The sequence below is a fragment of the Crocodylus porosus genome, unplaced genomic scaffold (genome assembly GCF_001723895.1).
Source record: "Crocodylus porosus isolate Cpor-Errol unplaced genomic scaffold, CroPor_comp1, whole genome shotgun sequence".
In the NCBI taxonomy this organism is placed as follows: domain Eukaryota; kingdom Metazoa; phylum Chordata; order Crocodylia; family Crocodylidae; genus Crocodylus; species Crocodylus porosus.
In genome coordinates this window covers 38,379,214-38,391,648 of record NW_017728931.1, presented here as the reverse complement: position 1 = coordinate 38,391,648, position 12,435 = coordinate 38,379,214, and the positions used below count along the sequence as shown (strand labels likewise).

Below are 12,435 nucleotides of genomic sequence, written 5' to 3'. Positions count from 1 at the left end.
TCATCAGGCACTGGGGGAGTCCCTGTTCCCCCGAGCACTGCCAGGAGTGACCAGGAATAACGGTCACAAGCTGGCAGAGGGTAGATTTAGGCTGGATATCAGGAGGCGCTACTTCACGTTCAGGGTGGCTAGGATCTCGAACCAGCTTCCAAGAGAAGTGGTGCAGGCTCCTACCCTGGGGGTTTTTAAGAGGAGGTTGGATAATGACCTTGCTGGGGTCGTTTGACCCCAGTACTCTTTCCTGCCATGGCAGGGGGTCGGAATAGATGTTCTACTCGGGTCCCTTCTGACCCTAGAAACTATGAAACTATAATATCACAGGAGTATGATATTGTGTGCATACAGGAGACACACAAATTAAATAATAAGTCTTCCCTACCATTGAAGGGAAAAATAAGTGATAGGCAGTATAGCAATGCAGTTTTTGCTATATCTGACCTGTGAATTGATCAAGTGCACAAATGAGAATAACATCAAAACAATCACACTTAGCCTCAAGAATATCACTATCACATTTATAAACAAACCACATGTTCAAGAAAAGATTAGACAAGCACCTAGCTGGGATTATTTAACCCCAGCGCTCTTTCCTGCCTTGAGCAGGGGTTAGACTCGATGATCTACAAGGTCCTTTGCGACCCTAGAAATCTATGAAATCTTTGAAGCTACAAATGGTAGAACCTGAAGACCAAACAGACTGACAGCGGGTCTTGGCAGTAGGGCTGTATGAAGTTTTAGGTGATAAGTCAATTTGGAGGAGATTCGGCCTGATTCGGTGGCCGAATCTCTGAATCCGAACTGAATCAGAGGACCAATTAAAAGGTCCAAATAGATTCAAAGCTGTCCAAATATTCAGAAAAGATTCAGAGAGCTTTGATGATTCCGACAGTCCCCGGTGGCTGCAGCAGGGAGCTGCAGCTAGACTCAGAGCATGTAAGTAGGGGGCGGAGGAGGGGAAGGGGACCATGGGGCGGGGGGACCACTGCCATCCCCCATCCCTGCCTGCTCCGCCAGATCCCCCTGACCTTCCACCTGCTCCCCCAGCCCTCCCATGGCTGCCCCAGCCGGCCCTAGCTCCTGGTGCTTTAAAAAAAAACCCTGGCGCTGACTGGGTGCTGCTGGGTGTGGGGAGGGCAATCCCCACTGCCCCCGCCCAGTTGCATGGGGGGCTCTGTATGAGCCCCCAGATCCCTCTTGCTCCCCCACCATTAGCTGCTCTGCCCACCGCAGCCCTGGCCTTTTAAGAAAAAAAAAAAGAGAACAGCCCCCACCGCTCCTGCAGCAGCCTTGAGGCTTCGCAGGGCTCCTGGAACAGCCCCCCCATGTGACATGGGGCAGCGAGGGCAGTGGGAATTGCTACTTGCCAGGCAGGAATGCTGAGTCGGGGATTACTCAGGCCTTTTTTTCTTAAAGGACCAGAGCCATGGCAGGCAGGGCAGCCGTGGGAGGAATTGGGTGACTGAGGAGGGGTCAGGGGGGCTTGTGGCAGAGCCTCCCTTGCAGTGTGGGGCAGTGGGGACTGCCTCGCACCCAGCAGCACTGAGTAGGGGCTTTTTTTACCGCCAAAGTGCAGGGAGTTGGGGTGGGCGGGGCAACCGTTGGCCTGGCTGATTCAGATTCAGCAGCAGCCAAATCTCCAAATCAGATTCAACTGAATCAATTCAGGACAATGATTCGAATCGCCAAATCGAATCACTGTCCCCCAAATCCGCCGAATCTGAAGTGAATGCCAGCTGCTTCACACAGGCCTACTTGGCAGATGCAGCTCGCTCATTAAATCATGACTGACCAATTTAACCGACCAATGTTTGTCGGGAGAAGCAAACCGTAGATCATTTCCTGAGATGCCCTGTAGCACCACAAAGCTCCCCACAAGTTCTGGCAACACTAACACCAGAAGCAGCAGACTGTTCTGACCACTGGGAGCAGACCATCTAGAATGGGTGGACTGGAGATACGATGAAGAAGGCTGAGTGTGGTGAGGTCATGAGGTGGACTGAGAGCGTCATGACGTCGTGGACCAGGCTGAGAGCGTCATGAGGTCATAAGCAGACTGAGCCAGGGCTGGGGCCAGGGCCATTTCTGCCCCCAGCTGCTTCAGGCCAAAACCCTGCCTCCCCTTCCTGCTCCCTTGGTCCCCGCTGCCTCCCCACCCTGCCTGCTGTTGTTGGTGAGGGGGCATCAGCCCCTAGCTCCAAGGAGCAGACCCAAGGGTCCCCCTCTGCCTCGAAGGAGCAGTGAAGGGGGAAAAGGCCTCACTCCCCTCCCCTCTGGCCCCTCAGTCCCCACTATCACAGTGGCTCTTGTCAGAAAAACATCCATAAAAAGCAGATGACCCCTCGCTGAACAGAGGATCTAATGCTAAACTTTTGCTGACCTTTCCCTAAGCTTAAAAAAAACCCTTTTGCTGACAGTAAGCAAAACCATGAATCTTTTGCTGACAAAATTAATCACAGAACTAGTTCCAAACAGCCTAAAGCTGTTCTACGTGTCCTCCAACTTTGTAACAGCAGACAAAAGGTGTTGAATGTGCGCGCAGCTATGTAACTATTAATGTGTAAATATCAAGCTGTAAACTCAAGGTGGGGGGCTCTTTTGTCTTTGGACATTGAGCACCCTTCTGCAGAGCAATAAATCATCTTGCCTGTTAGAAATAGAATATTGTGAGAAATGTGCAGCTTGCATCTTGCACCTGATAAAAAAGAAATACTGCCCAAGGCTCCTTTCTCCCCCTCACCCGCCTTAGCTTTTCTCATGCTGATTACAGAAGCTGGAATTCAACTTTCCATGGCCTTGGGGTATGAACTGTTAGTGAACTGTTGTAGTTTTGAGCATGCTTAATGAACTGTTGCATATTTACCTCTCGCCCCGCATACTTAAGTAGCTAATTATACTATACATGCGATGTATGTAATGATGTAACTACATGTATCCTTGTATGAAACGGAAGTAGCTGCAAGAGTTCCGGTGTCTGCACACGTGCTCAGGAGAGAGAAGATAAATTCCGCTTGCAAACACAATTAGTTTGTCAGAAGCTGATTTGGGCATCAATGCCCCACTCTGACCTTGTTTGCAAACAAATACATCCTTTTGTGCCAGCTGATGTTTGTGTGTCTGTGATCTCTGCGCGCCTCCAGAGAAACGAACTGCCTTTGTGCAACATTGCCGACACCCCCACGTTCTTGGCCTAATTGATCACGGCTAGGAATAAGCCCAAAGATGGGAGGAGGCCAGTGTTCCTCAGTATATGAAGGCACACTTTGGTGTATGGGTGCTACACAGCAGCTGGCCTATTTCCCCAACAATCTCCACTGTCTGTCTCTGTCTGTGTAGGGCACTCTGATTAGCTGCCAAGAGGGCCAATCAGAGCGCAAATAAAGCTTACAGACAGACAGACTTAGGCCTTTCTAATATTAGAATAATTCCTGGAGACTCCAGGGCAATCCCTAGTCATGAGATGGGCTGAGGGTGTCATGTGGTGACAAGTTGGTAGTGAGTGTGGTGAGGTCGTGAGGCAGGCTAAGTGTCCTGATGTCTAAGTGGCGAGAGTGTGCTGAGGTCATAAGGTAGGCAGAGTATCAAGATGTCATAACCAGAGGGCGTGGTAAGGTCATGAGGCGGGCTGTGTGTCATGACGTCATAAGCAGCGAGAATGTAGTGAGGTCACGAGGCGGGGCTGAGGGGCAGAGCTCCTTTCCCAGGAGCGGCGCGTTGCCGAGCAACGCCAGGGCGGGCGCAATTAGTGCCACCCGGCTGCCGAGAGGAGCCCAGGGCCCTTTTCAGCAATTTGCGACACGAGAACTGCTTTTCCCATGTGTATTTTCAATCAGAACCGGCAAGCGCGGAGCAAGGCGCAGCAGCTCTGCGGCCGCACCCGCGCAGGCGCCGGGGGGAGCTGGGGGCGGGACGCTGCATCCTCCCAGCCTGCCCCGCGCGGGCAAGATGGCGGCGCGCACGCTGCGCAGCGGGGCGGCGCGGGGGCTGTTGGCGGAGCAGAGCGAGCGCGGCCTGTTCCAGAACGTTTTCCCGGCGGCGGATCAGCTCATAGAGCTGCTGGCGCCGGGGCGTCCGCCGCTCGCCGCCTACTGCGGCTTTGACCCCACGGCGGACTCGCTGCACGTCGGTCACCTCCCCGCCCTGCTAGCGCTGCTGCACTTCCAGCGTGCGGGGCACCGCGTCATCGCGCTGGTGGGTGGGGCCACGGCGCGCCTGGGCGACCCCAGCGGCCGAGGCGCTGCCCGCGAGACGCTGCCTCCCGAGCGCCTGGAGGCGCATGCGCGGGGCCTGCGCGATGGGTTGCACCGCGTGTTCCAGAACCACCGCCGGCTCTTCTGGCACGAGGCAGGCAATGCGCGCCTGGGGGACGTGGAGCTGCTGGACAATGCGCAGTGGCTGGGCCGCCAGCCTCTGATGGACTTCCTGGCCAGCGTCGGAACACGCCTGCGCATGGGCACACTGCTGAGCCGCGAGGCCTGCCAGGCACGCCTGCGGAGTGACGATGGCATGAGCCTGGCCGAGTTCCTCTACCCGGCTCTGCAGGCCTATGACTTCCTGCACCTGTACAAGCACCATGGCTGCCGCCTCCAGCTGGGCGGCACCGACCAGATGGGCAACATCATGTCAGGCCATGACCTTGTCACCAAGTACGGGCTGCCGGGCACCACCTGCTCTGCCCCTCATGGGACCGGTCCCTCCCGGGAGCTGGATGGACACCAGCTTCAGCCCCCTGGGAAGGCTGGCCCATGAAAGATGGCTGCCTGGGTGTGCCCTTGTGGGGAGGAAGAGCAGCCCCCCTCCAAAATGAGTCAGGTCATGGCGGCTGGGCTGGGCAGCAGCTGGAGACAATGGGACTCCACCTGCCTGGTGCTGCCACCTCATGTCAAGTGATTTGCAACCCTTTCCCAGAGCTCTTTAGGAGGAGTTGGGTTCCCAGTGGCTCTAGGCCATCATTTCTCAACCCACAGGTTGCAATCCAAAAGTGGGTCACAAAAATATAGGAAAGGGTCACGAACAAGCTGTAAAAATCGGTTCTCCTTTAAGGGAGAAAAATGTAGGAAACCATGGATTTTCCTTTGCAGGCTGGCAGAGTTTCACCTGCTTTGGAGCCCTCCTTGCCCCACACAGTGAGGGGCTGGGGTTTGGGGTCGGGTCAGCGGGTCAAGAATAAGGGCACTGCATCAAAATTGACATGTCCTTTCAGTGCTGCATCCTGTTGGACAGTAGGGAAGTCTAAATGCTTCAGAGGAAGGTGCAAGATGCAGATACTGAAAGAATAAATCTGCTTCTAGGGGAAATTTCCTCCTAAATCCCATAAGCTAACATTGGTTTATGCCCAGAAATTTGAGGGTTCTAAGTTTTTTTTCAATCCCAATTATGTTTCACCATTGCATATGAGAGAGAGGTTAGATTTGTGCATGCCACAAACATCTTTGCCTCGAGCACCTAGTGGCATTGAATTCATAAGATTCTCTTTCAGTTTAACATTAATACAAAGTCACTAATCTGTATAGGTTTGGAAATGTCTATAAAAGAAACAAAAGTTATATTTAAGCTTACCAAATAATGTGATTTTAATGTGCAATGATTCCTTCTCTAATACAGGGTGACCGGAGAAGAGGTGTTTGGAATTACTGTGCCTCTTATTACCAGTACCACTGGGGATAAATTGGGAAAGTCTGCTGGCAATGCAGTGTGGCTGAACAGAGACAGGACCTCTCCGTTTGAGCTGTATCAGTTTTTTGTCAGACAGCAAGATCGCATTGTTGGAAGGCAAGTAGTTTCTTAAAACTATTTTTTTAACAAAACTTGTAAACTATGTCTGCCTGTAATAGTTTCTTTCACCAATAAGTAGCTTTGTTTTCCACAGACACACAAAATACGAGATCATGCAATAAGCTGGATTTGCAGTTATCACTAGCCAGTTAGTTCTTCCCCTTTTCATTTAAACGTCAATTAATTAAATTTGGCAAATTTCACAAACAGGTATGAGTAAACCTCACTTACACATACCAGGAGACAGATCACAAATTAGCAGGTGTGTGAACAAATATAAAAATAAAATGAATGCATTCTGGTTTTATTTTGATTAATATGATCTTTTTGTAAGTGTTTTAGGGAATTACTGGCTATTACTGTGGCACGTTTGGCAGAAGGACACTTCTGAGCATGCCCCTCACACCTGTTCCAAACTTCAGAATGCAGCAGTAAATCCATGTGGGGAATGCCTGCTGAGCAGTTTCAATACCATGTTTCTAAATTTGGCACATGACTGGGAGCAGATGGGCAAAATGCACTCCAAAACAGTGGTTTTCAACCTCTGGTCTACAGATCCCTGAGGGGTCCGCAGGCTGTGTCTAAGGGGTCTGTGAAAGATTATAATGATCAATCAGAATTATATGAATACCCACACTTACCATTCAAAGGAGTCTGCACCTCCATTTGAAATTTTTTAGGGGTCCACAAATGAAAAAAGGTTGAAAACCACTGCTTCAGACCATCCCTTCCTGAGCAGTAAGTAGCATGGACCTAGTACTTGATTTAGTACCGAACCTTATGGTATTCAAGAACCTTTGCTGTGAAGAAAGGAGAGACTACCATTTTTTTTCTGAATTGTGAAGGATCCCAGTGAGTCAAGTTCCAACTACAGCACAAGTTTCATATTCTGGGATGGTTCACAGAATACAGTTTGATGCAATATAAAATTGCTGGTAGATTTAATGTTAAGATCATTCACCAGCAAAGCCCCTAGAAATAATGTATGCCCTCAAACAAAGTTTAAGATAATCAAGAGGAGACCAGAAATTTAATTTCTGCACTTATTTTCCAAATACTCAGGAGAGGACTCCACTCCAGCAATAATAGAGTAAAATAAAAATATACTTTAATTGTTTTTATTTCTATGCTCAAATTAGAGAGATTATAATTTATTCATGGGTCAGTTTCCAGTCGCTAGCTAAGATCAAGCAATTAAGCAAAGGAAAGGCTTAAGAACAATTGAATCAGAAGAGTTTACAGCTGTTGTTCAAGTTAGCAATTGTATTCACATCCAAGCTGAATTTTTAGTATTCTCAAAAAAGCAGTATTTGATACTCACAAGGAATATTTGAGTGAGTAGAAGCAACTGCAGTATTTGCTTCAGTGAAAATCTGTGTTCACCTTAGCATAGTTCAAGTTCCATCTCAGAAAACATATGCTCTGCCTCTAAGAAGTATTATTCTTTTTCACTAAAGTGCACCATATTAAAATTAAAACTTAACTAACATAAAACATTTGTGTTGGATATTAGAAACCTGGGATTCTCCACCTCAGTGGATGAACCACAGTATCTACCATAACAAACAAATCTAAGAACTTAGGTCTGTTTGCTGCTCTTCTCATACCCTTCACCTTGAAAGGTTCATGGGTGTTAAAAGGATTCAGTTGGGTATAGGTATGGCTTTTTTTTTTTTTTGAGAATAGCTCCACAATGATGGAGCAATAATTACCACTAATCCTCAGAAATATTTGGAGACCACTGAAAGCGTTCAGATATGGGTGTCCAAACTTCTTTGGTCTGCTTTTTCATTGATAGAACAGTTTTGCAAATCAAATTATCAGTGCTCAGGTAGCTTCTGCCAGTCATCATTACCATAACACCTTTCAGGAAGTCAAACACACAAATATTTCTACTATTTAAAAAAATGGGCTTAATAAAACTTTAGGCCTTTATCTCAAAGATACAAAAATGACACTTTATTCTTCTGCAACACATTAGTAAATTGTTATTTACAAGAAATTATCTGGTATTTTGGTAGCTGTTTCTTGTATTGAAATATGCCCTTGAATTAATCTTGTTTATCCTACTGTGTCTTATTTCTCAAATGAGGTACAGTATGGTATAGTCCTGTACTCTGTCCACTGAGAACTATTCCTATCTAGGAATAGCAATCTACATACATATGTTATACTTACGTTACACCATACTGGATAAATTTGCTTTATTCTTATAGAACAAATACAGAAATTTCATTATTATGTAAATGCAATTGTAAATGTCTTAACTAAAGTAGCTCACGTAGCTGAAAAGTTAGTAATGAATTACTTACTTTTTTACAAATAGGAAAAAAGTGTCTCACTAGCATTATTTGGCATAAATTATAAAGAATTTTTGAAGCCTGTACTCATGAGGAAAGACCAAAATAAGCCACAGATGAAGCTTTTAGTCTTGGCTATACAGGCAGAAATAAAGAACTATATGATATTGTTGAACCATTTGAATCCGGATTGATTTAAATAAATCACAAAACATGTTAACACAGGGCATTATATTTTTATGGCAGAATAAAAGCAAATTAAATATATCAATTGTTATAAAAAATAAAATAATTATTGCCCTGTACCAGGGTGGATTTAATTTAAATAACTATTCAAATCACTGGTCAGGAAGCCTCGATTTAATCACTGTTTTCTACAAAAAAAGTGCATTCTTGTTATTTGCTATCCCCTATTCATTTAACTTCGTGACACTTTGTACTTTTATTAGAGAGCTACAAGGGCTTGACTCTGTACACAAACTTGCGAAGAGACAATAGGGCTGATGGGTAGGTATTCAGGTCTGTTATCTCGCATCATATACTGCTGTTGAGGATATTATCTCTGGAGACAAATCCACAGTTTGAGAACTGAAACTTATGCATCACAGAGATGCTTAATGGGCTCTTCTAGACTGAGTATTAAGTCCCATTGGGTAGAGCAGTTTTCTTTAATCTTTACTAATTTATAGAGGAGCCTCTGAGAACCCCGTAAGATTGGGCCCCTAACATAGTCCATGGGCTGTTGTGACCTATTTATGAACTTCTAAAAAGGTTACATGAGTATCTTGTCTTATAGTATAAAACCAGAAGCTATAATCCCTATTACATTATGATATCTTTGAGCTTTAACATATCTTAAATTAAAACTATATATAGATTTTTGTTAAAAAAAACAAAAATACAATTAAATCAAAAAATCTGATTTTTTTTGTTTGCTTGTTTTTAAATCACTGATTTTTATCCACCCTGCTCTGCACTCAGGTACCTGAAACTCTTCACTTTCCTTCCTCTTGCGGAGATTGATCATACCATGGAAATGCATGCTAAGGAACCTGAAAAGTGGGGTCCGCAGAAACGACTTGCTGCAGAAGTAACTAAACTGGTTCATGGCCAAGAAGGTCTGGAATCTGCTAAAAGGTAAAGCAGAAAAAGATACTGTGTGGTTAGCTTGTACTCAGCTGTGTTTTGGGGACAAAATGCAGAAGACATATATTACATATGCAGGCTTCAGAGTAACATTGACATGACATAGGAGGGTAGAACCTTGTTTATAGAAAGGTGTACAGTGGAGTGTAATGATGCTTCAGTGCGCTTGTCTACTTTTGAGGCATCCATTCCTAATAGGTGCTGGGGAGGGAGAATCATTTGTATTTGGGTGAAACACTTATCTGGTCATAGAAACAATAAAACCCTGTTTTTATTAACAGTAGCTTCACTTTTCAGGTGTACTAAAGCACTGTATCACAACAATTTGGAGTCTTTGGAGACTATGTCTGACCAAGAATTGCAGGAACTATTCAGAGAGGCTCCGTTTGCTGAATTGCTGCTTGAACCTGGAATGACTGTGCTTGACTTATGTCGCAAGGCAAAAGCTATTCCAGATGGACCTCGTGGGTATGAAACAATTTGTATTTTTAGTAATAACTTTTGTCACATGGGTTGCAGTTCTATAGTTCCAGATACTTGTTCTAAGATAAGGCTCTGCTTTGTTTGCTTATTCCAGTCCATGAAACATAATTATAGACATCAGAACAGCCACGTAGCCATTTGAAATTAGTTAGCAAGGTAATCCCTTATAGTGGTTAAAAAAAAAAGAGGGATGGTATAACTCATTGAATCAATTTTATGTGAAGTAATATGATAGATCTCAGCTACTTACCCAATTCTGACCTATACTGACAAAGTATTTTTTTCATGCTAAGTCTGAGTTATAGAGTATATTCCTCATTGCTATGTCTGTGTTCTGCTTTTGCAGAGGAACCTCCAAAAGTTTACTTAAGTCCTTCTAAATTAATAATAAAGAATCTAAACACCCTACAAAATGAAAAGAACTATCAAGAAACTTGATGTGCCAAGCCAAAATATTGAAGTAGTTTAGCAAAGTTATTGCAGGCTCAGTGCAACAGGGAAAGGTATTTTGTAGTGAAGGTCATAAATGTTAATAGTGAAAGTTCCCTTCCCTTCTGCACCTCAAAAAAAATCATTGTGTCAGCATTGGTGGGTGATGTCTGTCTGTCATTGTAGACCTTGACTGATTTTAAACAGATGACCTAGAAGTTTTATTTCATTATGAGACCATTCAAGTTTCCTTAATCAAAATTTATGCAATAACAAGCATTTTTCACTGAACCTTGAGGTTTAGTAGGAACAACTAGTTTCATCTTGCAATGCCTATTTGTTTCAAGGTACCAGATGATTACAAGTGGTGGAGTTTCTATAAACTATATTCAAGAAACTAATGCTGAAGCTGTTCTAGTTGTTGGGCAGCATATCCTGAAGAGTGGAATATCTCTACTGAAGATTGGAAAGAAAAACTTCTACATAATAAAATGGCTTCAGTTCTGACCAAAAGAAATACTTCATTAAAATATAAGATACACCTTCTTACTAAATTGTCTGAAGACTGTATCCCAAGTCATTGTCTGTATTCTACATATTGCATAATATACTGGTACAGCGTGATAGTGTAGTATATTATCTCTCTCACAATGTGAGAACCTACTTAGTTATCTCAGATGGTTCAAATAAAAATTTTTGAAAATAGATTTGCATGTTTATTTTAGTTTTGATGGTGAATAAAAGCCATATATAAGAGACTTCTAACAAAATACTATTCCTTACCTCTGTTCCCTTCGTAGATGAAACTTCATTCACTTATTTAGAACTCCAAAGCCACATGTACTAGAATATGCTGTTGAAGTCTCAGGCTAAGCAAAGATTGCCAAATGAGGTGGATCAGCTGTACCAGGATGTGTCCTGGTGCAGCTGACCCTCATTAGGCAAAACACAAGATTGCTTATTCTCCTACCTACCAATGCTGTGGGACAACAGGTGATGCATTCTAGAGCTTGAGGGGCCTGGTCCTGCACACCCTTGGAATTCCACACAGGATCAGACCCCTCAAGCCTCGAGAGTGCCTGCCAATTACCAAGAAGGGTCCCTAGGATCTCTACAGCATGTCTCTAACTGGGTTAAGTCAGGGTTTCTCAGTGAAGAGCCCCTGGGATCTCTGGGGCCTGGTCTCTTTAGTGAGGACAGTTGGCTAAGCAGCTTGCTAAGACACGCCCCACAGATTGTAGGGGTGCTTCTCAGTAAGCAGCTCAGGTGTTCTTGGGGCTTGAGGGGTCCAATCCTATGCATCTTGAGAATTTCTGCAGAGGACTGCACCCCCAGAGCACTTGCCCAGGGCGGCTGGACAGCATAGGCAGTTTTGGGTTACCAGCACTCATGCACTATAAAACAAGCACATCTACTGCTAAGTAGCAGCACAAGATATCACCTTGCAGGCATAGGTTTTGAGCTTATGCAGCATGACAAGGGGCTGCTTGCTTTGCCTTTGTGCTGCCATAAAAACAGCAGCATCACAAAGGGGATTGCTATCAGTGTTGATTTCACTCCCCACCCCAGGGAGAGAAGGAAGAACACACAATTGATTCTAGCACTTTTAGGTTTTTCAGTTTTCAGAAATGCAACAGATTTGGAAGTTTAAATTTTGGATTCTATTGTCAAACATCTGCAATTAAGTGACAGTTAAGGTTTACTTTCTGTGATGGGTCTTTGAACCAAGGAGTCTCCCCAGAAGAGCTAAGTAAAGGCAGCATGGAAGAAAAAAAACAAAAACTAAGGAGCAGTAAAATTCGCAAAAGATGGTGGAATGACTTGTGTGTTTGACAGCAGTGTGTATTTCATGATAATGAAATCTCTTTCATTAGTCTTCCATATGTACTTTTGCAATCAGTTTGCCAGGAACAGCCAGGAGCTTAGGGCACTAAAAATCATATTCAGACTTCTCCCTTTACTTCCCTGACGCAAATAAATTTAGACTTAGCTGCCTGGATGGTTAGGTAACCAAGACATTTGGAATCGGCTCATCTGAAGAACAAAACTAAAACCCTTGTAACCTGTCTAGGTCCAATTGTAGTCTGTATCTTCCTTCTAGTGTGCCCACATCCCCCCACATCTTAGTGTCATCAGAAAATTTGAACAGGGTGCTTTTTACCCCCTCGCCCAAATCGCTGATGAAGATGTTGAACAGCGCGGGCCCGAGGACCGAGCCCTGCGGAGCCCCACTGCCCACGTCCTTCCAGGTTGAGAAGGACCCATCCACCACCACCCTCTGGGTGCGGCCCTCCAGCCAGTTGGC

At 44.9% G+C, this 12,435-nt stretch overlaps 1 protein-coding gene across 1 annotated transcript; it reads left to right on the top strand.

The window, feature by feature from the left end:
• Window positions 1–3,922: 3,922 nt before the first annotated feature.
• YARS2 (tyrosyl-tRNA synthetase 2) lies at window positions 3,923–10,837 on the top strand. Its single transcript, XM_019544645.1, has 5 exons — window positions 3,923–4,643; window positions 5,602–5,769; window positions 9,054–9,209; window positions 9,516–9,686; window positions 10,478–10,837. The coding sequence occupies exons 1-5, from the start codon at window positions 3,943–3,945 to the stop codon at window positions 10,635–10,637; spliced, it is 1,356 nt and encodes a 451-aa protein (XP_019400190.1). The 5' UTR covers window positions 3,923–3,942; the 3' UTR covers window positions 10,638–10,837.
• The last annotated feature ends 1,598 nt before the right edge of the window (window positions 10,838–12,435 follow it).

What these genes read in the sequence shown, in the direction of transcription:
- YARS2 (XM_019544645.1), top strand. Translation starts at nt 3,943, where the DNA reads ATGGCGGCGCGCACGCTGCGCAGCGGGGCGGCGCGGGGGCTGTTGGCG. An exon ending in GGCCATGACCTTGTCACCAA is followed by an intron (nt 4,644 to 5,601) that starts GTACGGGCTGCC and finishes TCTCTAATACAG; the next exon opens with GGTGACCGGAGAAGAGGTGT. An exon ending in GGTCTGGAATCTGCTAAAAG is followed by an intron (nt 9,210 to 9,515) that starts GTAAAGCAGAAA and finishes TTCACTTTTCAG; the next exon opens with GTGTACTAAAGCACTGTATC.